Below are 27,273 nucleotides of genomic sequence, written 5' to 3' on the forward strand. Positions count from 1 at the left end.
GCACAGGCTCCGGACGCGCAGGCTCAGGGGCCATGGCTCACGGGCCCAGCTGCTTCGCGGCATGTGGGATCTTCGCGGACCGAGGCACGAACCCGTGTTCCCTGCATCGGCAGGTGGACACTCAACCACTGCGCCACCAGGGAAGCCCATTTGAAGAATTTTTAAGGGTAATTGTCTGACAGGCAGTTGGAGGTGGGGTACTAGTTCAAACATGAGTAAAGGCATTATCTTCAGAGAAGTGATAGTTGTGTACCTGAGATTATATAACAGGAACTGGGGATAGGGAAGGGTAGGAAATCAGTGGGCCAGTATTAGAAGGCAGGGAAGAGACCAGTCTACATTGCCAAACTATTTTATGATCTTAATAAAACCAAACAAAGAACAAAAACAGAACAAAGCAGTTTTCTTTCTCTTCCCATGAATGCTTGTCAAAGTTCAGATTTCTCTTCCTGGATTTCAGAACCTTCCTTTATCTGGTCTCACCTTACCTGGCTAATCTTTTATTCCATTGCCTGCCAGTGACTACTCTCTGTTCCAAATAGGCCAGTTTCTGCACTGTTTTCTGAACAGGCCACACTCATTCCTGGCCTTGGAGCCTTATTCATGATATTAGCCATACCTGGAATATCTCTTCCTGTATCCTCTGTTCTTCAGCTCTTATCCTTTAAGGGTTACGTCAAGGTCACCTTTTCCATGAAGTAATTTTAAACAACCCCTTTTTAAGCTTATGAACCATGTATTTAGGTACTTTTCTTTTTTCATCTATTAATTGTTTGACTGGGTATGATCTAGTTGTTAGCCATTAGAGTGTCCACCAGCTTATGGGGTCCTCCTTCGTCCTTTTTCAAATCCCCAATCTGTAGATGGTAGGAGTAACCAAATATTTTTGGAGAGTTTCAGGGAGCTTGTGTTTCTCTTAGTCACGCCTTACTTCTATGCTTCTGCTCTATTTTAGAACCCACTTGTATGTTGTCTCTTGAGCCTGTCATTTTGGTATCTGCCTTGATTCCTCCAAAACATCAGTCACAAAGCAGGTATTTGTAGTAGAGCTTTACTGAAAATTTGGGAGTAGTGGCAGGGATTATATTGCAACATAGGGAACAGCTTAAAATGGAGAAGTTCTTTTATTTACAAGTTTCTTGTACATTCCCACCGTTGCAAATTTGTTGGCTATTTTCCCCTGAGGCTGAGCCCTGTGGCCTGTTGCTGGGTCTTTTCTGTACCCCTTGGATGTTTCCATATCTCTAGCTTCTACTCCCTGTACTCTGTCCCCACTAACCTCCCTACAGCTTTCCTGCATACTGAATTAAGCTTTCCTTCTTGAGATCTGCCCCTTTCATATCAAGCTTTAGAAGGGGCTGGCTTCACCTTTCTCAGTTTCACAGGCTCACTGAATGTTCTGCAAAGTACAGGCGTGTGTCAGGTGAGGGGCTGGAGTTGCATGAGACCCTTAGGATGAACCATGAGTGGATGTTGTAGGGTTCATCGCCATATGGATCCTCAGAATTAAAAAGGAGATGCTTAAGCAGCTATAGGTAAAGAAGGCCTTAAAGGATTTGCCGGGAAAAGTAGCTCTCTACAGAAACCAACTGATGCAGGTCATGTTCTCAGAACTGTGCAGCTGTCTGTGGTATGCTGGGGGTAACTGGGTACTGACTGTTTAATTATTATAATTAAACTTCTCAGCTTTGGGCACATTAGCATCATTGGCCAGACATTCCATTTTAGGGCTTTTGCAGTTGCTATTCCCCTGCCTGGAATTCTCTTTCCCCATACATCCTCACTGTTTTCCCTCCCATTTTTCTTAGAGCTGTGGTTACTGTTTGTTTTAAATAACAATTTTTTTCTTGCTACAGATGTAAATGTTGTCTCCTGAAGTATATTATGAGCTCTTTAGGAGCCGGGCCCCTTCTATATGCATGGGTAAAGCAAGTCTTAGAAATTTACAAAAATAGTGTCATTATTTTATAGCCTGCTTTTGACAGTTAACAATAGAGTAGAAACATTAAAGACAATTTTAAGAAATTAAAAATCATGTACTTTGGTGTACAACAGACACTAACACAGTATTGTGAAGCAGTTATACTCCAATAAAGATCTATTAAAAAATCATGCATAATGTCATCATCATAACACACATATTGTTTTATTTCTATTACCTTTTATTATTTATATGCATATATTTTTACACAGTTATATACATGGTTTGCTATTTTCATTTGAAGCATAGACATCATTGCTGTGTTTCTACGTGAACCTCATTACTATATTTTATTTTATTTTATTTTTTGCATTATGCGGGCCTCTCACTGTTGTGGCCTCTCCCGTTGCGGAGCACAGGCTCCGGACGCGCAGGCTCAGGGCCCATGGCTCACGGGCCCAGCTGCTCCACGGCATGTGGGATCTTCCCAGACCGGGGCACGAACCCGTGTCCCCTGCATCGGCAGGCGGACGCTCAACCACTGCGCCACCAGGGAAGCCCTCATTACTATATTTTAAAAGAAAATACATAAATACTCCTTTGTGTGACTATATCATAATTTATTTTACCCTTAAATATTTGGTATCTAGATTGCTTCTGTAATTTTTACAGATAATACTATGTGTGTTTGTGAGTGAACATTTCTGTCTGCTGAATTATTTCCTTGGAATAAATTGCCAGAATTAGGATTAATGAATGAAGGTTATAAGCTTTCTTTAGTTTTTGTGGAAAAGGAAAACATAAACATTCTGGAGCTACACAAATTCCACATATTACTTTTTGAGAATTGTGCCATAGAATACTATGAATGAGTGCTAATTTAATTCTCTAATCGTCATTAAGGGATGTTTGAATTTTTTTGGAGGGGGAACTACTTTAGAGATGTAAAATAATGTTTCAGGATTATTTTAATTTTCAAGAATGCATATTTTTATATGCAGAAACCTGTCTTTATTATGGAGGCACTCAGCATAGTATAAAACATGGTCTTTGGTGTTAGATATGGGTTCAGGTTTTTATTCAGCCATCTGCTAGACCTGTGATCTTGGTCAGTTTACTCAGCCTCTTTGAGCCTCAGTTTTCTCATCTGTAGAACAGGGATAATAGTATTATTTAATCAGTAATTGTGAGGATTAAGTGAGAAAGTGTCCTAACTCAGTAGCTGGAACAAAGCTCAGTAAATAGAAGATAGCTTTAGCTTTCCTTGTGCTTGCCGAAGGACAGCAAAACATCCCATTGTTATGTACTCAGTAACTATTGAGCCTTCATAAAAATTTCCTCAAATATGCCCACGAAAATCTCCCTAAAGAAACCTTTCAAATTGATAGACTCATTCAGAGTTGGAAAGTATTTAAGTTACTTTTATGTGACATGGTTTCAGTCCTCTGTGTTTTTTCAATTGTTGCTTCCTGAATATGATACTCTATTTCTCCACCCCTTAAAGGGAGGTCTGAAACTGAATTCATTATTCTAAGTGTGGTCTGACTGACAGAGTGGAGTGGGCTGTTAACTGCTTTGTAAATCCAAACCTTTTGTTAAAGTAGGTGAGGTTACATTCATTTTTGTGACAGTCAGTATTCTTCACTCATATTTTAGCTTTTGCACAATCGTTTTCCCTTCCTTTCCCCTTCTTAGCTTGCTGTTTGATTTTTTTTTTTTTAAACCTGCGTGTGGGTATTTACAACTTATCTTTGTTTGGGCACATCACTTTCTCCTAAATTTTTTTTCATCATGCACATTTATAAAAAAGAATTTTATTGGAGTATAGTTGCTTTACAATGTTTTGTTAGTTTCTACTGTATAGCAAAGCGAATCAGCTATACATATATCCCCTCTTTTTTGGATTTCCTTCCCATTTAGGTCACCTCAGACATTGAGTTGAGTTCCCTGTGCTATGCAGTAGATCCTGCACATTTAATTAGTATTCTTTCTGTATATTTTGTCAATAAGTTATCGGACAATGTATTTATGTCACTATAACCTTTCTTTTAAATGGTACCTTTTGGGGGTTGTATTGGTTCTCATCTTTAACTTACCTGGTACCTTTTCACACCTTTCCTTCTGGTGATATTTGGCACTCTGATGGTAGGGCTAGGCGTTTGATCCATACTGGGCCAGTCAGAATCCTTCTTACTCTGTGATGTTTCTGCTGTGGAATCAGTGGGAAATGGTCTTCCTTTTTCGGTCATGGATGATGAATATCACCACCTTCTAATCTGTTGCGATAAAATATAAACTGGAATTATTATTATTATTTTATTGGCCTCACAACGCAGCTTGCAGGATCTTAGTTCCCTGACCAGGGATTGAGCCCATGCCCACTGCAGTGGAAGCATGGAGTCCTAACCATTGGACTCCCAGGGAATTCCCTAAACTGGAGTTATGAAGAAGAAAGATAGGTGCTCTTTATAATTTTCTTTAGAGTTATATATGGGCAAATTAAATTTTATGCAAAATGGGTACTGTATTTCCCTATTGTTATTTTTTTGGGGAGTGATTTTTTTTACAGAATGTTAGAGTTTTTATAAATGACATTTGTAGTCATTTCTACAAAAAATTAGACATAAGGCCCTTGCTTAAGAATATGGCTTTTATCATAACATTCTTTTTATGAGGAAATAACTTTTGTTTTAGGCATCTCTTTTAAGAATATAGCCTTCCATAAGCATTAGGATAAAATGGTCTGGATAACTGATGGTTGCGCTCTTCATTGGGAACTATTATGCATATTAAGATAGTTTGAAGCCTTGTTAGATAAAACTAATGAGTGTGGTAAAGGTGTTTTTTTAAAAAAAAACGTGCATTTGTTGTTTGGCTAATTAGCAGTCCTGAATGATTGCAATTAAATTAATAAAGTATAAAATTGAAAATAAACCTCATCAAAGCATTCAGCTAATTTGATCTCTATGAATAGACGTAACAATCTCACATACCACTGTAATGGTACCATAATAATAGGCATAAACATGGGTTGTATGATTTACTCTCTGCTTAAGAAGTTATTGGCATTAATTTAGTGCCAGTAGTTATCTGTTGGCATTAAAAATAAATGTACTATGTGGAATGAGGTAGCTTCTCTAGGTAAATCATAATTTGGTTATTTAATCAGCATACTGTGTCTGTAGGTCACTGCATGTCACTATTTAAAACATTTGTACTTCATAAACCTATGAAGTAAGCAACAAGACACATAGTGTCTCCTCAGAAGGAAAAAGTATGGTCCTATAAATTTATCATACTTTAGTGAGTAGGACATTCTTACATTTCAGCTTCTCTGAAATTAGGATGCAATTTTCAGCCGACGCATCTTAGCTTTGATTAATATGGTATTGGCATATTGTTACATTTCTGTTTTACTATGCATGTTTTTAATTTGCTTATAAAAATGCCTCATGGTAATTTACATCAAACTCAATCTTCTGACTCCATATTCAGTGTTACTGTCATTCTTTCTTCATTATCTTAGAGGTTAACTTAAGTTGAGGTAGAATCAGATCTTTTCCTCATTCCAGAGCAAGGACTAGAGGAAGTAGGGTGGCATGGGAATCAATGAACCACTCAAAGAAAGGGACCCAAAGGTCATGCACTAACTCACAGAACATCTCGTGCCTGCTACATGTCAGATGCTGGGTCCTATTCTCGAGAGTTGGGGGGTATGATACAAGTCTGTACCTTCATTCAACATTTAGTGCTAGGTGCTGAGTACACACAGTAGCGAATGAGAGTAGGTCTGTTTCCTAGATGGATCCTGTAGTGAGAGAAGACAGAACCCATTTCATTTTAGTTTTGTATTGGGCACTTGGGAAGATTAAAAATTAAATTAGGCAAGATTTTTGCTGTTAAGAAACCCACAGACTATTAGAGAATCCTGTGTCTGGACATTTCATACCAAATTTCTAGTTAAAAAAAGAAACTCCTGGTATATTTTATTTAAAATATTATTCTCCATTTACCTGTGATACAATTTTGTTGCATCAGGAAATTAGATTTAAGGTGTTTTCTACTATGGTATTCATTTTCTTTCCCCTGCAGTAATGCCCAAGATGTGTTTAGTAAAGCAGTGGAGGCACGGGGGGAGGCAAGTGTAGGACAGAATCAATGAAATGATCCCATTTTTAACATATCAGATAATTTCCAATTTAACTATTGATGAGTGAATACATTTCTCTCTGTATTTTATCACTGGCTCAACAAAATATCTACTTCCCCTTACTTCAGTGAAGAAACTTTCAATGTGGAAGGAAATACAATGTTTATCCAGTACATTCTGTTGAATGCTTCTTGTATGTCTCTAAGCTAGGCATTGAGATACCAAATTGATGAACATTATTTCTAACCCCTGTCTTGTGGAAATACAAATACATAGAAAAGTCGTACAAGTCAGTATGACTAGACCTGTGGTCTAATAATAATTCTGTGGGAGGGAGCACTGAATTGGGAATGTTTGATTGTTTTGGTTGTTACCTGGGGAGGTTTCACTTTTGTGCCTGATCTTAAGAGATAAGGCGTAAAAGGCATTCTAGGTAGAGAAAATAGCATGATCAAAGGCATGGCGTTAGTGGAGTTATGATTTGAGAAGAAGGGACTGCAAAGACATGAAACTGGTAACCTCACTATTAACTATATATTGAGCACTTGCCATATTATAGGTTCTAAATATTTTGCATTTATTCCTGACAACAGTCTTTTGAGATAGTTGTTTTATTATCTTTATTTTATCGGTGAGTAATCAGAAAGGTAAAAATGGTACCTGATTATAAGAGTTCTTACATGTGGAGGATAAAAGACAGAATAAAACATTTTTATCAGATCCTTCAGATATACTTAGATTTGTAACCAAGCAAGGCCTCATGCACCCGTGGACAGAAAGCCAAACTCTTGACAGCAGGTGTTTTCAGCAAAGTACGGGGTTTATTGCACGGCGCCAAGCAAGAGAGTGAGGGACAAGCTTCAGATCCACTCCATCTTGGTCTTTGAGTTAGGGATTTTTTTTTTAAAGGGGAAGAACGAAAGCTGGGACTAATCATCATCTTGTGACATTTCTTCATCATAGTTTCGGGAGTCGGGATGTTCTGGTTTGAGGCTCAGACCAGGTGGTCCGTGGCTTGGGGGTCCATTAGCTCATCTTGCCCTGGAGAAACAGCCTGCGTTTGTATGTTAATGATGATATATATAATAGCAATTTTAGTACATTAACGATGTTATCGACAATAGCAGTTTTCGTCATCTGACTGGTTGATTAGTGTTCAGTTAGCACAGGATTGAGGTCAGAGGGGACAAAAAAGGGAATAAAGAATTGGATAGAGAGAGTAATCATAAACTCAGTAAGGGAACTCGGTTTCAGATTCAAAAGAACAAGAATCATTCAGGGGCTAAGAAAAAGTCTTATGTTAAATTCAAAGTTATGTTAATTGTTAGATTAACAATTTTATTGTAGTATATTAATTTTGAAATATAGTCATGGTGAAATACTCTTAAGATTTTTAAAACATTTTTATTGTATATTATACAGCAAATATAGAAAAGTGCATAAAACATGTATATAAATTAATGACTTTTTTTGTAACTGCCACCCAGGTCAAGAAATATCTTTGCCATCCACCCAGAAGCCACATGCCCCTTCCCAGTCACAGCCCCTTCCCTGTACTATCCTGACTTCTATAGTAATTACATTTTTGCATTTCTTTATAATTTTATCACCCAAAGGTGCTCTCCTGAGCACTATAATTCAGATGTGTTTGTGGGGTTTTTTGTTCAAGTCTCTCTTAATCTATGAGTCTGCATGCCATTTCTCTTTCCCCTTTGTTATAGTTTATTTGTTGAAGCAACCAGGTGTTTTCACCTATACATATTTTGTAATTTGGATTACGCCAGTTGTATAATTTTTCTTCATTCTCTATTTCCTGTAAATTGCTAGTTGGATCTAAAAGCTTGATCAAGTTTAGATTTTGTTTTTATTTTTTGGACAAGAATGCTTCTTAGGTGTTGATGTGGTATACTCTCTGTCACAAGGTATATAATGTCTGGTGGTTTCTTTTTGTGATTTGAGCAGCCACTGATATTTGATACCTAGAACAATGAGTTTATTAGGTCTTACAAAATGGTGATATTTGAATTCAGTTATTACTTCATTTATAAGGTGGAATGCTTCTGTAAAAAGGAAGTTTTCTTCATCTATTTGGTTCCCCAGTGGTACAGTTCAGTTAGGAAAGGCAGGATGGATATTTGCTTCTTTATTATACATCAGTTTCTTGTTATTCTCTGGAGGTGACCAGTGAATTCTTCTTAAGTGTCATTATGAACCTAATGATTCACTACTTGTAAATAAGTAGTTAATGCTCTCTTATAGATGCTTTGGAGGAACCTTTATGAATGCAGTGAATCTTATAAAAATATGAAATGTGCCTCAGTTATCAACTCTTGCATTGGTTTTATTTCTATTTAAATTTTAGAACCAGCATGTTGGGATTTTGATGAGGATTTCATCTAATTCATAGATTAATTTCTAAAATTGGTTATAGTGCCCTTTTTTTGATCAATCTTGCCATGAGTTTGTAACATGTGTCAATTTTTAAAAAAATCTGACTTTCAGTTTTGCTTTACCTCTGTTGAGTGTCTTTTATTTCATTTTTATTTGCTTTTATTTGTATTCTTTTATTCTTTATACTTCAGTTAATTTTGTTCTTTTTCTAATGTCCACATAGATGATGAATTTTCAGTCTTTTCTAATGTATTCGTTTAAGGTTATAAAGTTCTCTAAGCACTGTTTAGTTGCATCCCACAGTTCTTTGGATATGTAAACTCTTATGTTGTAAACATATCATTTGATATGTATATCATTCGTTTCAAATATTTAAAAAATTTCTTTGACCCATGACTTTTCACAAACCAAAGCGAATCTCTTTATGTCAGTTACCTATTGTTGTATAACAAACCACCCCAACAGTTATTTTTCCCCCTTATTTCTATGGATGGCTGGGTAGTTCCTTTGATTGTTTTGTTTGGGTTCCCTTATGAGGAACCTAGTAGAGGATTTGCTGCACTGGAAGGTTGATATCTGGTAGTTGGTGCTGGCTGGTGGCTGGGATGCCTTGATTTTCATCTAAGTGTCTGTATCATTCAGTAGGCTATACCAGTTCCTTACATGGTGGTCTCAGGTCAGCATTCCAAGAAGCCAGAGTGAAAGCAGAAAGGCTTCCACCCATTCTGTTGGCTAGAGCAAGTCACAAGCCTGACCCAGATTCAAGGGTGGGAAAAAAGATTCCTCCTTTTTAGGAATTTGTCTCAGTATTTAATATACCAGAATTTTAAAACATTTGGGAAATTTTCTTTTTGCTGTTAATTACCAGCATAATTGCTTTGTGGTTATTGATTTTTTTCCTCATTTTATTTTTACCTCTTTTAGTTGTTTGGAAGTTATTCTCTATATAAATTTTTTTTTAAAATTTTACTGGTTACCCTAGAAATTTTGCCATTGTGTACCTTTTCAAGTCTGAATATTAATCAATAAGAAATACTTCGTAACTCTCCCAGGCAGTAAAAGGACTTAAGAGCAGTGACCCCATTAACTTTTCCTCCTTATTTAGATGCATTTGTTGTGGTTTTTTTTTTTAGTACGATAAGACATTATTATTATTGTTTTATATAATATTTACTTAGAGTTATATATTTACCACATTCTTTGCTTTCCATTCCTTCTTGCAATCTATACCTTTCAACTGAGATCAACCCTCCTCTCCCCCATAATATGTCCTTTATAAATTTCTTTAGTACAAGTCTGCTGATGATGAACCCTCTCCATATTGCCAGGGAATGTCTTTATTTGCCTTCATTCATGTAAGTGTCTTTTTTCCTGAATGTTTAATTCTAGATTGGCAGTAATTTTCTTTTTGTACATTGAAGATTTGATTCCACCATATTCTGGTTTCCATTATTACTGTTGAGAAGTCAACTGTTAGTTTGTAACTGTTGCTGCTTTGAAGGTAATCATTCTTTTTTGCTCCCGTAGTGGCTTTTAAGGATTTATGTTTGTCTTTGGTTTTCTGAAGCTCACTATGATTTGGTTAGGTGTGGATTTATTTTTTATCTGTCTTGCTTAGAATTCACTGGGCCTTTTAATTTTTGTGGATTGGTGTCTTTCTTCCATTTTGGAATATTCTTGGCCATTCCCTATGCCTTGTTTTCTTTCTTTATTCTTCCTGGACACCGACTGAGATAGTCTTATTGTAACCACTGTCTCTTATTTCTTTGTTTGCTGTCTTTTTGTTTTCTCCTTGCTATACTCTGTATAGTCAATTCTGACTTAGCTGCTAGATTATTAATTTTCTCTTCAGCTGTGTGAAATCTATTAAACCTATTGATTAAATATTTAATTTTAATTGTATTTTTACTTTTAAGAATTCCATTTGGTTTCCTTAAGTCTGTGTAGCTTTTTATTATTTTCTTATCTTGGTAGATATCTTTGTTTTATTTTATCTGTTTATTTCTTTAAATATAGTCTGCATTGTTTTATAGGGTATGTTTGGAAATTCCAACATCTGAAATCTTTTTGGGTCTGCTTCTGTTTTCTGTCATATCTCCTGGTTCTTGGTTATGGAGTGTAGTTTCCTGTGTGCTTGGTTATTTTTGATTATGGTCTAGACATTTTATTTAAAATTACTTGTAGGAATAATTTTGAGGCTTATAGTAAACATACTTTCATTTTAAGAGGAAAGTTTACTTGTTAAAGAACCTGGGAGCAGTATCAGTCAGGGAACAACTTAAATCAAGTTTCTTAAGAGCACATACTAAAATTTTTAGTACAGTAGCTTAATAAACAGGTGTAAGACTCACATTTCAGATTTCATATTTTTGTTTCCCAAAGGAGTTATATCATTGTATATTCACAGTATTGTCATGTTAATTCCTTTCAAATCAACATCTCCACTCTTGAACTTCAAATCTAAACTTAAAAAAAAAATCTTCTGGACAATTCCATATAGTTACCTTATTGGAACCTGAAATTTAACACATTTATAATGAGTCCAATTATTATTTCCCTGAATGTTTCTACTGTTATTCTTTATTATGGTAAATGGAATGACTGTCCTCAGGTCGCTTAGGGTGCAAACTGTTTGTGAGACCTGAGGAAAAATGATCTTTGCCTTTCAGGGCGTAAGTTTGGAGCGGAAGGTTTCTAATACCTCCTGTATCTTTACGTAGTTCTTTAAGTCTTTGCTCTTCTTCTCCTCTCATTTCCATATTCAGTTAGGTCTTAGCTCTTATCTATTCCCTCACCCTGTTATTTCTAGCAATTTTGCTTCATCTTTCCATTTCCATAGCCACCACCTTTGTTCAGGTCTTCATCATTTCTGGGCCCTGATTGACCTTGGTTGTGTGCATGCACATGTGTGCCCCGCCCCCGCCACACACACACACACACACACACACACACACACACACAGCTATCTTTGATATGGCTAAGGACTTGAATTGGGGGACAGTAGAAATGATAAGGAACCTACTTAGAAAGCAGGTGAGAAAATTGTTAGTTTACGTGAGAAATTTTGATAGCCTGAACTGAAGTCGTTGGAATAGAGGAAAAGGAGAGCAAGGGGAGAGATTGGATAGGGAGAGTATGAGAAAGGGAGAATATCTAAGAATAATTCCCAGATTTGTGGCTTAGGTGATTGGATAGAAGAAGGTACATTCACTGAGTTAGGGCCCAGCTCAGTATGAGAAGGTGGAAGGGTAGATTTGGGGTGGAAAGGTAAGTTCAGACATAGAATACATGTTGAGTTTAAAATGATTTCAGTAGATCCAGGTACAGATACCTTATTTTAAAAAAATAGATTATTCAAGTCAGGAGCTTAGGAAAGATGAGGGAGCTAGAGATTTGGGGAGTCATTAGAGAATGGGTGATAGCTGATATCATGGTTTTGACTGAGGTGTTCTAATGTAGTATCCCTAGGGCCTAGAGATAATGGATCTAATAATTCATTCTTCAGGGTCCTAAAGTTCTATGAGAATTTTCTAACTTTGTGTTTTCATCTTGGTGATAAATTATAAATAAATTAGTATAAGCACATTCTGGATTATCTGAATGACTACCGTAGTATTGCAGAGTTTTGTGCCCGTATTTGTGTTTGAATTGTTGCTTGAGTGATCATCGAAAGAGACCACATGTATGGTAGACAAATCTGTTGCATTAGAACCTACATCAGGCTGAAGTGTAGTAATGTAAAACTAAGAAAATCATCTTCAACCTTAGTATTCATACTGAATTATTTTGCTATTAAAATTTTCTTTTGTAGTGATAATTATGGGTGAAAGGTGTTTTCATAGAATTTCTAAGTAACTGAAATCTTATAATGAAACTTTGGTTTGAAATCATGAAAAAGACATAGAGCAATTGAGTAGTGTATTACTTTGTCACAAACTGATAAAAGAACATAGGGCTGACATGTAGATTATGTGTTTACGCCAAGTGAAGGCCTCATAAGATGTCATGGTATACTCTGAATAAGGTATTTCATGGTAGCTTGAAGAGAGAAAAGTGATGGGAGAGCTGACTGATCATGTGGCCCATTGTGGGTGTGTGTATGTATATGTATTGTGGGTGGATATGTGTGTATATTATGTATGTATGTATATGTATGTTTTATATATATATGCAAATTATTTTTGTGAGCAGTTACATTGCATGGATCTCCATTTGTCTCTATAAATACCATTTTGTAACACTTATTATTAGTAGTATTATTAGCAGTAAGTTCTATGACATTTTCACTGAGTATTTTAATTTTTAGAATTTTGTTTTGAGGTATACTAATAAATTGATTATCCCATCAACATTAATGAAGCAGTGATTTAAAGCCAGTTCATTGTTTACAAAAGAAAAATAATGAAGATTATTTAAAAATCTTGGCTATTAACTGGAACATATAACACATAAATAATTCCTTCTGCTCTTTTACCCCAGCACTGGTGATTAGTTGTAGCAATGGTATCTCACCTATCACTTTAAATGAATGTTGATTCCATTTTTATTGGCTTTAAAATTTTTGCTAGTTTTTAAGTGATAAATTTTATTTTGTGGTTGTAGAAGAGCTGTAAACAAAAGGAATGTATGCAGTTGATCCTTGAACAACATGTTTTTGAACTGCGAGGGTCCACTTATGTGTGGATTTTTTTCACTAAATATTTACTTCCATACTATATGATCCATGGTTGGTTGAATCCAAGGATCTGGAGCCTCGGATACAGAGGTCCTACTGTATAGTTATAGGTGAATTTTCAACTGCAGTGAGGGTCAGTGCTCCTAACTCTTCATGTTTAAGGGTCAATTAACTTAATTTTATTTATTTAGTTTTGGCTGTGTTGGGTCTTCGTCGCTGCGCGGCCCCCCCCAGTTGAGGCAAGTGGGGGCTACTCTCCGTTGCGGTGTGTGGGCTTCTCATTGCGGTGGCCTCTCCCTTTGTGGAGCACAGGCTCTAGGTGCATGGGCTTCAGCAGTTGTGGCACCCGGGCTTCAGCAATTGTGTCTCGCAGTCTCTAGAGCGCAGGCTCAGTGGCGCATAGGCTTAGCTGCTCTGTGGCATGTGGGATCCTCCCGGACCAGGACTCTGCAGCATGTGGGATCCTCCCGGACCAGGGCTTGAACCCGTGACTTCTGCATTGGCAGGCGGATTCCTAACCACTGCACCACCAAGGAAGCCCGCTTATACATATTTAAGGAAGCACCAAATTAAGTCAACGCTGGGGTCTGTAAGAATTTTTTTTTCCTTCAGGAGAGGTTCATATATTATCTGAAGTCCAGGAAACACTGGCCTAGAAAAATGAACTAAGTGAGAAATTTTAGGGTCAGAATTATTGTTCTGGATAACAAAACTCTGATCAAAGTTTTAAGAATTGTTTTCTGTTTTACTTAGTCTGAAGGTTATCTGAAAACGTCTCCTTTAATTTTTGTCAATTTCTTTTTCCTAGTCTCATAGTTTATTGGGGGAAGTTTCTGCTTATTAGTTTTACGTATTTTGTTGGCATTATTGAGGAATAGTTAACTCCATCTTCTTCTCCCTCACCCCTCCAACAATAAAGAACAAACAAAATGTACTTTTCTATTGTGTTCTCAGGAAAAAGTCTCCCCTAGGTTTTTGTCATCTTTTTCTTTTATAGTTTTATTGAAGCTTTACTGATGTACAATAAACTGCTTATGTATAAAATACACAACTTAATGAGTTTTGACATGTAAGCATCTGTGAAACCATCACACCCATCAAGATAGCAAACATTTCCATCACTCCAGAGATCCCTCATGCCCCTTTGTAGTCAGTCTTCTCCCTTGCACCAGCCTGAAGCGACCACTGACCTGGTTTCTATAACTGTAGATTAGATTTGACTGCTCTAGAATTTCATGTTAAGTGGGATCTACACTATGTACATTTTTGTCTAGCTACTTTTAGTCGGCATAATGATTTTGAGATTCATCCATGTTGCGTGCAACAATTTTTTTTTTAAATTGTTGAGTACATTTTTTGGAAATAACTACAGTTTTTTAAATCCATTCACTTGTTGATGAACATTTGGATGTTTCCAGGTTTTGGCTATTAAAAATAAAGCAGCAGCGGGGGCTTCCCTGGTGGCGCAGTGGTTGAGAGTCCGCCTGCTGATGCAGGGGACACGGGTTCATGCCCCGGTCCGGGAAGATCCCACATGCCACGGAGCGGCTGGGCCCATGAGCCATGGCTCTGAGCCTGCGCGTCCGGAGCCTGTGCTCCGCAACGGGAGAGGCCACAACAGTGAGAGGCCCGCGTACTGCAAAAAAAAAAGCAGCTATGAATATTTGTGTAAGGTTTATGTATGGAAATATGCTTTTATTTTCCTTGAGCAAATACTTAGTAGTGGAATGGCTGGCTTGTATGGTAGGTGTACGTTTAACTTTTTAAGAAACTGTTTTCCAAAGTGATTGTACCATTTTATATTCCCATCAGCAGTATAGGAAAATTCCAGTTGCTCCCCATCCTTGATAACACTTGATATGATCAGTCTTTTTAATCTTAGCCATTCTAGTGGATGTGTGTAATGGTTTCTCATTGTGGTTTTAATTTGAATTTCCCTAAGAACTAATGATTTGGAGCATGTTTCCTGTGTTTATTTTCCATCCATACATTTTCTTTGGCAAAGTGTCTGTTTAAATCTTTAAATGAATTGCCACCTTATTTGATTGTAAGAGTCTGTTATGTATTCTGAATACAAGTTTTTTCTTGGGTATGTATTTTGCATATATTTTCTCCCAGTTGGTGGCTTGTCTTAATTTTCTTAGTATATTTTGAGAAACAAACGTTTAGAATTTTGATGAATTCTAGTTTATTGATTTTTTTTTTTTCTGTGTGTAGTTTGTACTTTGTTCTATTTAACAAGTCTTTAACTCAAGATTACTGAGATCTTCTGTTTTCTTCCAGAAATTTTGTAGTTTTAGCTCTTACATTTAGGTCTCTGTTTCACTACAGGTTAATTTTTGTATATGGTGTGCAATAACATCTGAGGTTCCTTTTGATTTTTTTTGCATATGTCTCTCCAGTTGATCCAGTACCATTTGTTAAAAGATTATCCTTTCCTCATTGAGTTGCCATGGCACTTTTGTCTTATATCAATTGACCTTATATGTGTAGGTCTACTTTGGACTTTTCTGTTTCTTTGATCTCTGTTTATACTCCAGTATCAAACTCTTGATTAGTATAGCTTTATGATAAGCCTTGAAATTAGGTGCAATTCCTCCAACTTTGTTCTTCTTTGTAAAAACTTATTCGTTGTTCTAGGTCCTTTGCATTTACATACGGATTTTAGATTCAACTTGTTACTCTCTTTAGAAAAGTCTGGTACGATTTTGATTGGGATTTCATTGTATTTCTAAATCAATTTAGAAAGAATTGACACTTTAATAATATTGAGTCTTCTGATCCATGACCATGATGTATATCTCTCTATCTAGTCCTCTTTGGACATTTCTTTGCAGTGTATTGTAGTTTTCAGCATACAAGCCTTTTTTTTCTTTTTAATTTTAGCCGTAAGTATTTAATATTTTTGATGCTTTTATAAATGGTATGTTTAAAATTTCAATTTCCAATTGTTCTTCACTCATATGTAGAAATACAATTGGTATTTATATATAGATGTTGTGTCCTGGAAACCAGTTGAACTCACTTAGCTTTTTTGTAGATTCCTTAGGCTTTTCTATATAGTGTTTATAGAGTCTGCAATAAAGATAGTTTTACTTCTTCGTTTTCATTCTATGTGCCTTTTGTTTGTTCTGCTTACTTTATTGCACTGTGTCTTCAGTAACAATATTGAATAAAAGTGGTGAGTGTTGGCATCTTTGCAATGTCCCAGATCTTAACAGAGACTCGGTCTTTTGTTAATTGGTATGATGCTAGTTGTAGGTGTTTGATGATGTCCTTTATCAGACTGAGGAAGTTCCTTTTATTTCTAGTTTGATGAGAGTTCTTAGGATGAGTAGGTGTCGGGTTTTATAGGCCTTTTCTGTATCTATTGATATGATCATATGTTTATTCTTCTTTAGACTGTTAATATGATGAATTACATTGTTTTCTCAAATGTTAACCTGACTTTACATTTCTTGGATAAAACCTTCCTATACTTTTTATAGCTGGTTACTGATCTTGTCTTTTCTTTTTTGTAATGTCTTTGCCAAAGAAAAACGAGAAATTTGCAAAAGCACTTCTCGTAGCATATCAAGTACAGAGGTTGTCTTGAGGGAAAGCACTGTGCAGTTGTTTGAGTTGTGAACTGAGCTAGCCACTTTTTTTTTGTTTGTTTTTTTGGTGGAACATCATTTTTACTTGAAAGAAAGACTGAATAACTCTGGTTATTCAGCCTTGAATGTTGCAGACATTTTCTTGTAATGCCTTCAAGGAAAAACAACTGGCAGTGTTTGTTGCTAATGTTACAGTTTAAGCTTTCAAGTGAAAATTAGAATTTGGAAATCTTGTCTGCTACCATGAGCTTGCTAGTTTCCCAGTGCTTAAGACCTTTCTGATGAGGTTGGTGGTAATATTAACAAATATAATTTAAAAAATATTGTATAATAAAATTATTACATTTGGAAGGCCTACTATATAACTCAGTGAACCAGCATTTTCCAAATGACTAATGCATGATCTTAGAAAATTTCGAGTGGGTTAAAAGAGCCATTGAAAGTGTAATATAGGGGCTTCCCTGGTGGCACAGTGGTTGAGAATCCGCCTGCCAGTTCAGGGAACACGGGTTCCATCCCTGGTCTGGGAAGATCCCACATGCTGCAGAGCAACTAAGCCTGCGAGCCACAACTACTGAGCCCATATGCTGCAACTACTGAAACCTGTGTGCCTAGAGCCCGTGCTCCGCAACCAGAGAAGCCACCACAATGAGAAGCCCGCACACTGGAACGAAGAGTAACCCCTGCTCACCGCAATTAGAGAAAGCCCGTGCATAGCAACGAAGACCCAACACAGCCAAAAATAAATAAATAAAATAAATTTATTTTTTTAAAAAAGTGTAATATAATATAGACCAGTGAATTTTATTGTATCAGAGTACAAGTTCATTGATATAATTATCAGACTGCATTGCAGCATTATAGTATCACAGAAGAATATCCACAGTTATTTGAATACTCCTGTTTTACAACTACCTATCTGAATTGCAGTAGATAGAATGAATACAGACTCAGATATGAGAATCCATTTGTCGTCTATTGAGCCACACATAAAGGAGATTTGCCAAAATGTAAAAACAATGCCACTTTTCTTACTAAATTGTTTTGTTTGAGAAAATATAGCTATTTTTATAAAAATTTTATTTAACATGTAACGTGTTTGTTGTCTTTAAATGAGTAAATAAGTATTTTTAAAATTTATGAGGTTGAAATTTCAGATGATAAATATCCATGTAACACAAATATATAAAAGTTCTTGGGGATCCTGAGCCCACGAGGTTTGAGAAATGCTGATCTAGAATAGTGCCTAGCATGTAGTAAGCAATTAGTAGACGTTTGAATGCTTATTGACCATGTCACTTTTATAATTTACCTGTCTTTTCAGTACCACATGCACTTACTTGATAATGTATCTTTTCTGTGTGCCTTAGTTTCATACTCTAGCAACCAAGTTGTTTTTATATATCTTATCCTGGTACTGCGATTCTCTTTTCCTTGCCTTTGCCCACGCCTGGATGTTGGGCAAGGCAATGAAAAGGATTGATGCAGGAGTGCCATCGTATTTTGGAAAGTGTGCTGATTTATTGAGTGAGAAGAAGATAGATGAGCAGCTCCTGACTGAACATGACATTGATATTAGTATAATAGACTGGTTTAAGGTCATCATTCACATAGTCACAAAATTAGATTTAAAAATAACTTCAGTTGGTTATACCCTGAAATGTAACTACTGATATTTAGTGATCGTTCTAGGTATTATAGATACCTCGCCATTTTGTGTGCATATTGATAATATATTTCAAACATGTTGAATACTTTTATTTTAATGGGTTTAGCTCATAAATATAGTATACTGCTCTAATTTATCCTAAGTAATTTATATGTAGTTATATAGCTGGTATCTACAAAATTGAGAAAACATTAAAGAATTCTTAAAAAGAGGAATTTAGAAAGCCTTATTTATAAAAGGGGCTCATAATTAACTGTGCATGCTTGAACATATATATAAAAGGCATTCTGTGAAACAGTTTTGCGGTCTCATGGAAATTTAAAAACAGATGAACAATCCTGCAGTATAATTGAAACTAGAAACAGTAATAAACCTAAGCACTTTAAAAATGATAGCATCTACCGAATTGTATCAATAGTTGTTTGCCTTTCTAGCGTTATTCAGTGACGTGGTATCCTATTACTGAAAATGTTCACTGATTGCTGTACAGATTGCTGTGGCTCAACTAGGTATTGAACATATAGGGTTGGGTAATATATGACTCCTGTAGTAGACAAGGAGATATGCTACCCAGATTCCCCTTCAAAGAAGGGCTCATTGTCCAGTTATGAGGAGTGCGGATTACCAGGTAGCCCCTTCTGCACACATCTCTAGGGTCTGCCTTACCTGCAGAGCTACCCCCCTCAAGGTCATGATCTCCCTGGAGCAGCATACATTTGCATGCTGAGCTAGAAAGAGGTTTAAAGACCTGACCATTTCATCCCATGACAGAGCACTATGATGGACAGTATTTGATTCAGGGCTTCCCACTTGGTTGGCTGAAATTTTGTTGGCCTATATCACAGTTTGAGTTCTGCCCAAACTTTCTTTCTTTGCCTTCCTTTCACAGATACTGATCTCTAATAAACATTTTGTACTCCAAACACCACCTCACCTCTACTTTGGAGAAGCCAACCTGCAATAGCTCCTGATCTCATGGAACTAATATACTGGGAGGAAATATATGTTAAACAAGAGATTTAAAATGTGATTAATGTTATATAGAAGCATAGGGTGCTATGGTAGTGTGTATGAAAGGAAGCCAAGCCTGGTTATTATATTGTTTTGGGGGGAAGCCTGGGTTAATAGACCTGCGTTCAAGTGCTAGATTAACTACTTTGAGTAGCGTGAACCTTGGGCGTGGTACTGACTTTTCCAAGCCAGTGTTTTCTTTCTTTTTTTTTTTTTAGATTTATTTATTTTTGGCTGCGTTGGGTCTTTCTCTAGTTGCTCCGAGCGGGGGCTACTCTTGGTTGCGGTGTGCGGGCTTCTCATTGCGGTGGCTTCTCTTGTTGCGGAGCACGGGCTCTAGGCACGTGGGCTTCAGTAATTGTGGTGAGCGGGCTCAGTAGTTATGGCTCACGGGCTCTAGAGTGCAGGCTCACGGGCTTAGTTGCTCTGCGGCATGTGGGATCTTCCCAGACCAGGGCTTGAACCCGTGTCCCTTGCATTGGCAGGCGGATTCTTAACCACTGTGCTGCCAGTAAAGTCCCCCAAGCCAGTTTTTTCATTTGTAACATGGAAATGACACATCGTCTCCCATCCTTTAGGCAGCTAACCTGGGATTACTCACATGGCTGGGAAAAGATTCCCAGCAGCAAGAGAGTGAGCCCAATGCACAAACGTTTTTCAAGCCCTTCCTTGTGTCAGTTTGCTAATGTCATGGCCAAGCCTTCATTCAAGGATGGAAAAACAGACTCTGCATCTCCATGGGAGAATTTGTAAAATAAGTGTAGTTGTGTGTGTATGAAAAAATTACAACGTAATGCCTGATATATTATAGTAGTAGTTAACATTTATTGAGCACTTTTTGTGATTTATACTTAGTAACAGGACTGTGGATTATACAGTTGGGCTATTGTATTTAATATATTCTATCTCAGTATGAAATGTAAAAGAAGAAATTCATTTGGAGAATTTGGTATATTCTTTTGATATCTTAAAATAATATTTTATGATGCGAACAGTTTGCAAATAAAGCTGTCTTGCTCTTTTTTCTTTTTCTCTGCAGTAAGAAAAATGGAAAACCACCATTACGGAACAATGAGGTAAAATTTATGTTGTCTACTCTTTGGGATTTCGTGCATTTATTTCATTTGTTTCATTATATATTTTTGAATTAGGATAAAATCATGGAATTTAAGAATTAGAAGGGAACTTAAAATTTATCTCTAATCCACTACATATTATAGGAATTCTTCCTAAAATAGGAATCCTTGGTAGGTGACGTTTCGTATTTACTTGAATCTGTTCATTTGATGGAAAGTACTACCTAGGAGATAGCCATAACTGTGTTAGTTCAAGTCCATGATGGAATTAATCTTCCCTCTCTAAGCCTCTATTTTGTCGTTTGTAGAAACACAGGACAAGTTTACTCTATTTTCTCTTAATAGACTCTCATATTGTTTGAAGATGGTTGTATTTTCTGCATCTTTTTCCCCCGCTAAGCAATCCTCATTCCTTCAAGTGTTTCTCAGGTGACATGGTTTCTAATTGTTCTTCAATTATGTATACATTCCTCTGGATCTATACTAGTTAGTTCCTCTAGACATTATGTTTAGGATAGAACGTAGTCTATGGTCTATAGAATATAGTGTAATATAGACGTGGTCTGACTAGCGTGGAACGCATCAGCACTACTACATTTCTTGATATGAACATCATGTTGCTAAAATTTAGCCTAAGGTTGCTTTTACTTCTTTAGCCGTTACTTCTGTTTATATTAAGTGGAGTTTGTGATAAACTGTAAGCCTTCAGGTGTCTTTCTGATGAACAGCTCTTTTGACAGACGTCTGTATTCATCAGTTGGATTTCTTTATTTCTTTTTTTAATGACAGTTTTATTGAGATGTAATTCATATACCATAAAATCCATCTATTTAAGTGTACAATTCAGTGGTTTTAGTATGTTCACAGAGTTGTACAGCCATCACCACTATCTAATTTTAGAAAATTTTCAATTCCCCAGAAGGAAATTCCATACACATTAGCAGTCATTCCTCGTTACTCTCTCCTCCTGGCCCTTGGTAACCACTGACCTACTTTCTGTCTCTATTGATTTGCCTATTTTGGACATTTCATATAAATAGAATTGTGTAATATGTGGCCTTCTGTGACTGGCTTCTTTCACTTAACATGATGTTTTCAAGGTTCATATGTATTGTTGAATGTATCAGTATTTCATTCTTTTTTATTGCTGAATAGTATTTCATTGTTTAGATATACCACATGTATTTATCCATCAGTTGAGGAAAATTTAAGTGGTTTCCCCCTTTTGGTCATTATGAATAATGCTGCTATGAACATTCATGTACAAGTTTTTGTGTGGACATATGTTTTCATTTCTCTTGGGTATATACTTAGGAGTAGAATTGCTAGGTCATGTGGTAACTCAGTTGTTTCCCTATAAATGTCAGCCTATAGGGTCTATACTATTAGTCTATTCTATTACTGTAATTTTCTTTTCTTTTTTTTTTTTTTCTTTTTGGCCACACTGCACAGCTTGCGGGATCTCAGTTCCCTGACCAGGGATTGAACCCGGGCCATGGCAGTGAAAGCCTGGAATCCTAACCACTAGGCCACCAGGGAATTCCCTAGTATAATTCTGAATATAATTCTGACATCTAGTGTGTTAAGTGGAAGGTATTATCTACAAACTTAATTTGTCTTCTCTATCTTCCTCACAATTGCTGATAGTATTGACTAGGTTAGGACCAGAAAATTCCCCTGTGGCATCTCTTAATCTTTGTTTTTTTGGTTATGGTTTATTCAGCTGTGACTATATCCAACTGCAGAAAAGTCTGGTCTTTATTTCTCCATTAAGGCCACAATAGTTTTATAAGAAACATCAAATTCCTTGATTATTTGTTAATTCATTTATTAAGTCAGCCTGTCAAAAAATATTGATTGAGCCCCTCATATATGCCTGGCATTGTTCTTGGTTCTGCGTGTATAGCAGTTAACAAAAGTTCCTACCCTCATGGAGCTTAATGTTGTGCATGTCAGCTAATATACTAGCATAGTATCCTTAACAAAGAAGGAAATTAGAAGGCTTTGACATGACTTCTTCCTAGTAAACTTCTGCTGGCTTCTAGTGATTAGTGTCTCTTAGGTCTTCCTAAACCCTCAATATTAATGTCTATTCTCTGAATATCCTGGAGATTGACATCAAAATTGCTGTTCTCCAGTTTCCATAATCTTTGAAAAATGGGGCAAGATATGCTTATCTCCAGTCATTTGGCAAATTTCCATCTTCATAATCTCTCATATCTAAATTATACCTGAGTAATCAAATCTTAGTTATCTTAGTTATAGCTACTATTTGTATACCACCGTATCTGAAAGTTCTAGGACATCAGTGAAACTACCCAGTACAGCAGTATTCATTCACTCATTTTTTTATTCTTTGTATTTTTTTGTATACTTAAAAAATATATACATGTTTGCTAGTCATATAGTGTAAGCAAAATAAATTTAGTTTAGATCAAATGGTTGGCCAAAAAAAAGGTTTAAGGAAGTGTACATCCTGTTACCACATTTGTGAAATCTATAGGAAGTGCACACACAGACATATGCTGAAATGAAATTTGGTAAGAGATGTGCCAAATATTAACAGTTGATGTCTCTCAGTGGTAGCTATAGGCTCCTTATTTTTGCTCATCAGAATTTTCTAATTTTACGACAGTGAATGTGTGTCACTTATGAGGGGATGCAATTGAAAAGAATTTTTTATTGAAATTTTTTATAATCTTTGGTGGGATGGGTTGAGGTGAGACAAGTTTCATAAGACATGAGATTTAAGGAGAACAAAATTTAGATAGAGAATAGTATAAAGAGATAGTTGACTTGATTTTAAAATATTTATTCTTTTTGATGTAATACACAGGGTATAAAATTCAAAATATACAAAGGTAGCACTGTGCTGGGTTTGGTCTTCAGCATTCCTATGCATAATTTTGTACTTTTGGGGTGTGCGTATATCTCCATAAACAATATAAGTAGAATTATTTTGCTTATTGAAAAATTTTATAAATTGAATCATTGTATGTATCGTTCTCCTTTTTTTTCAGCATAATGTTTTTTTAAGATCCATCTATGTTGATAGCTATAGATCTAGTTAATTAACCACTCTATAGTATTCTCTTGTATGAATATGAGCTGCTTCCTTTTCTACAGTTGTGTAGAATCTTCATTGCATAAATTTACCATGATTTATGTAGTATCATAATTGATGTACATTTAGGTTTTTAATTTTATAGTATTATAAAACAATGTGCAAGTTTTTTCATTTATGTGTTTAAGCATATGTTCAGGAATATCTTATCTCTAGGATAAGTTTCTAAAAGTAAATTTGCTGGGTTGTTTTATATTTTGCAATGAGTGTACATTTTATATTTTGATAGATGCAACATAATAATTATGTTGATTTATGCTTCCTCTAACAATATACAGAAATACTTACACTTTTGTCAGCACCACATGACCTTTTATTTGCTATTTCAAACATCTGTCTTTTCTGGTCAGTTCCGGTTCATGTCACCTTTCTAAGTTGATTGACACATCAATAGGAACTTCTCATTGCCCTTTGACCTTGTTGCCTCCTGAATGTTAGGTACATTTTTTTTTTTCTGACTGCATTATTACTTTAGCTTCTTAAATGGTCTTTAATAGTTGTTTTTTTTCTATGATTTGCATGTTAGATTTATATCATAAAAGTATTTTTTATATTTTTAAAAAATTACTGGGAAGTTTAAAGGTGGGGAAAGTCAATTGTGGTTAAAATGAATTCTTAGGAGAAGCTAGTAGTGTTTATGAGATGTACTGTCTGTAAGTATTTGCATTTAGATTGGTTTCAGGTATGACTTTTATTATGTATCAAGAATGGTACAGTGCTCGCTTCGGCAGCACATATACTAAAATTGGAACGATACAGAGAAGATTAGCATGGCCCCTGCGGAAGGATGACACGCAAATTCGTGAAGCGTTCCATGTTTATTTTAAAAAAAAGAATGGTACAGCATCTTGATTATTTCTTCAGCCTGAGTCAGCCCTCCAGCCCAGATGTTTGGTGTTTCCTGACTTTAGGAAGTATATCGTTCCCTTTATGGATTCAAATGTAATGAAAATAATAAAGTCAGCTTTCAGACAGCTTAAGAAATAGGAGCAGTGACAACAGGGACAGAAGAAAAAGAGGAGGAATTAATACCAGGTAAACTGCTAATTATATACGATGTGCTTCATTGTTACTTTCTTATAACTTTTTTTAAAACCTTCCCCATTGTTTGCCCTAGATCATTTCTTGAGAACAGCTGGAAATAGTTATCCTCTGTTTAAGTCAGAAGGTGGCCGTTTCACCTTGGAATTATTCTGTCTAAGGCTCAAGCTAGGGATGGAGAAGGTACTGACTACAGGTGGCATGAAGTAAGGTAGGGAGGCAGTGACAGGAGGGAAACGAGAGTAGAAGTCTAACTTTCTTTAAAGGTAGTTGATGTACATTGCTTTCTCTTTATTCTTTTCTTCCTATACTTTCTCAGTTTGGGGGGGGTGAAAGGGGAGATTTAGGTTGAAGTTGTAAGGTTTGGCTTGAGGAGAATAGGCTAGCTAGAGTAAATAGACTGTGAGTAGGGCATTTTGTGTTTTGTTCACTGGTGTGTCCCCATGGTTTAGAACAGTGCCTTGGGCCGAGTAAATATTGAATGAATGAGTACATACATGTGTGAATGAAGTAGACTGGGCCTGTGACTCAGTGGGATGGGGTTTACAACCTTTGTACGGTTTGAAAGACCTGAACCCTGTTCCAGCAGTTACACGGTAGGTTGGTTCTTATTCAGTTCTTTCTGTCTTAGTCTTTCTGATCTAACTCTACACACCCAGTGCCTTCATCTCTTGTCTACAGTTCTGTACGATATGCAGTGTCTTTTTATTAGGATTACATATATAAAGCCCTTAGCACAGTGTGTGACATATGGGTGGTAGCTTATTATTCTAATTTAGTACACAAGCAACTCATTTAAGGTTTATCAAGTTAGATATTAATTTAATTAAAGCGTATTTACAGCAAAGTTTGTCTAACTAATAGAATGTACTATACCATGGGTATTTGTTTATCAAGAGCATAGTAGTTAATACATAAGTGAGCTGTGATTATAGGAGTTGGGGAAAGGAGCTCAATTGGGGATGGGGTCCTTCTGGAGAGTCTTGCCTGTTGCGAAGTTTCTTCTGCCTGTTCTTCCAGACAGCCCAAGGGTAATGAAGTAAATAACGTCCACTATACCCAGTTCGTGTCACTCTTTCCTTATCCTTGCAAATGGTTTTATAGCTCTGTTTTCTTGGACCAGTGAAAATGAAGAAATATCTGAGGGTAATAAAATGATTTACTGCTCTTAATTATAGTCATTCGTTTCCCTCTACACTGACAGTAAACTCTAAATCCTTCTATGGCTTCAGGGCTCTGTTTTTTATAGGTCCTGCCCATCTCTTCAGCTTCTCTCCTTTTGTCCCCTCTGCTCTAGCAGCGCTGTCATCTTGCTCTTCAGTGTGCATACCAGTTTTATTCCTGAACTGGGTTTTGTGCTTGGTGTTCCCTGTGCTTTACTACGCTCCCCCAAAGAGACCTTTCTTCTCATACTTTTCTGGATCATTCTTTTTCTCTTGACCCTGCCTAGTCTATCTGTAACACTTTATGTATTGGTTTATTTTTATCTGGGTTTCCCCTGCTAGAATGTGAACTGTATGAGTGAGGGAACCTTGTCTGTCTTTGAATTTGTAAGGAAGAGTGCATATTAGAAATGTTAAATGATAAATCTAGGAATCCAAAACTTTCCTGTAATTGATAGCAGGAAAACTCTTGTTCAGGATTTTTAAAAAATTCTGTTGTTAATAAGGAAGTGGATGATGAACAAGCAGTAATGATATGGATAATGGCCATTTCTTAGCTGTCCTCTGACCTCATCTTCTACTACTTTCTCTTGCTCACAGCTCCAGCCAGGTTGGCCATTTTGTTATTAAACGAGCTTTTACCTTGGTATTTGGCATTTGCTGTTTCTTCTGTTTGCGCTGTTCTTTTTCCAGATATTTCTGCAGCTTCACTTCTGAAAGGAAGTTCTCACTTCCTTATTCAGTTTTTGGTAACATCTTAATTTCTTGAAAGCATGTTTGAATATGAAGAGCAGTACAAGACTATGTTCTTCAAATGCAGTATCCATCTTAGTAGTTGTTTATGTTGCCTTAGATGAAACATGGTTCTTTAATCTTATTTGTTATAACTATCTTAAAAGCTTTCTTTTTTTAATGTAGAAAGAGGGGAAAAAAGAACGAGCTGTGGTGGACAAGGTGTTTTTTTCAAGGCTCACACGAATTCTGAAAATCATGGTCCCTAGAACATTTTGTAAAGAGGTAAGTCTTATGAAACGATGATGTTACGTGTTCAACTTTAAAGCTTATGTGAGATCAGAACAATAGAATTATAAAGCCTTTGTTCTACTGCAGGTCAAGTGTCTCCTCTGTAGGTAATGAAGACTAAATTTTTGTCTAAGTCATTGCCTGTTATGCAAGTACCCTTGTTGTTCAGCGCCAGTTTTTAAATGATTTTCTCTTGTTTATGAAATATTATTTTATTATATTTTATGTGAAATACTAGAGTACTTCAGTACAGCCAGCCTAAATGGTGTTGCTTTATTATAATATAATGAAAACGAGATTAAATTTAGAAAGACCTTTTTATTACATTAAGATGTTAACAAGTAGCATTGATATGGAATATGTTTGAGAGTTGCTTCTTCATATTTGATTAAATATGTTTTTTTTTTTTTTTTTTTTTTTTTTGTGGTATCGA

At 36.2% G+C, this 27,273-nt stretch overlaps 1 protein-coding gene across 3 annotated transcripts in view; it reads left to right on the top strand.

Annotated features, from left to right (window-relative positions):
• The window catches only part of ABCD3 (ATP binding cassette subfamily D member 3), an 86,890-nt gene that overhangs the window by 3,971 nt on the left and 55,646 nt on the right, over positions 1–27,273 (top strand). For all 3 annotated transcript variants that reach the window (XM_007468110.1, XM_007468111.1, XM_007468112.1), the window contains exons 2-3: positions 20,453–20,489; positions 26,736–26,834. In XM_007468110.1, the coding sequence (XP_007468172.1) occupies positions 20,453–20,489; positions 26,736–26,834 (136 nt within the window). The remainder of the gene's footprint in view (positions 1–20,452; positions 20,490–26,735; positions 26,835–27,273) is intronic.

The sequence above is a fragment of the Lipotes vexillifer genome, unplaced genomic scaffold (genome assembly GCF_000442215.2).
Source record: "Lipotes vexillifer unplaced genomic scaffold, Lipotes_vexillifer_v1.1 scaffold905, whole genome shotgun sequence".
In the NCBI taxonomy this organism is placed as follows: domain Eukaryota; kingdom Metazoa; phylum Chordata; class Mammalia; order Artiodactyla; family Lipotidae; genus Lipotes; species Lipotes vexillifer.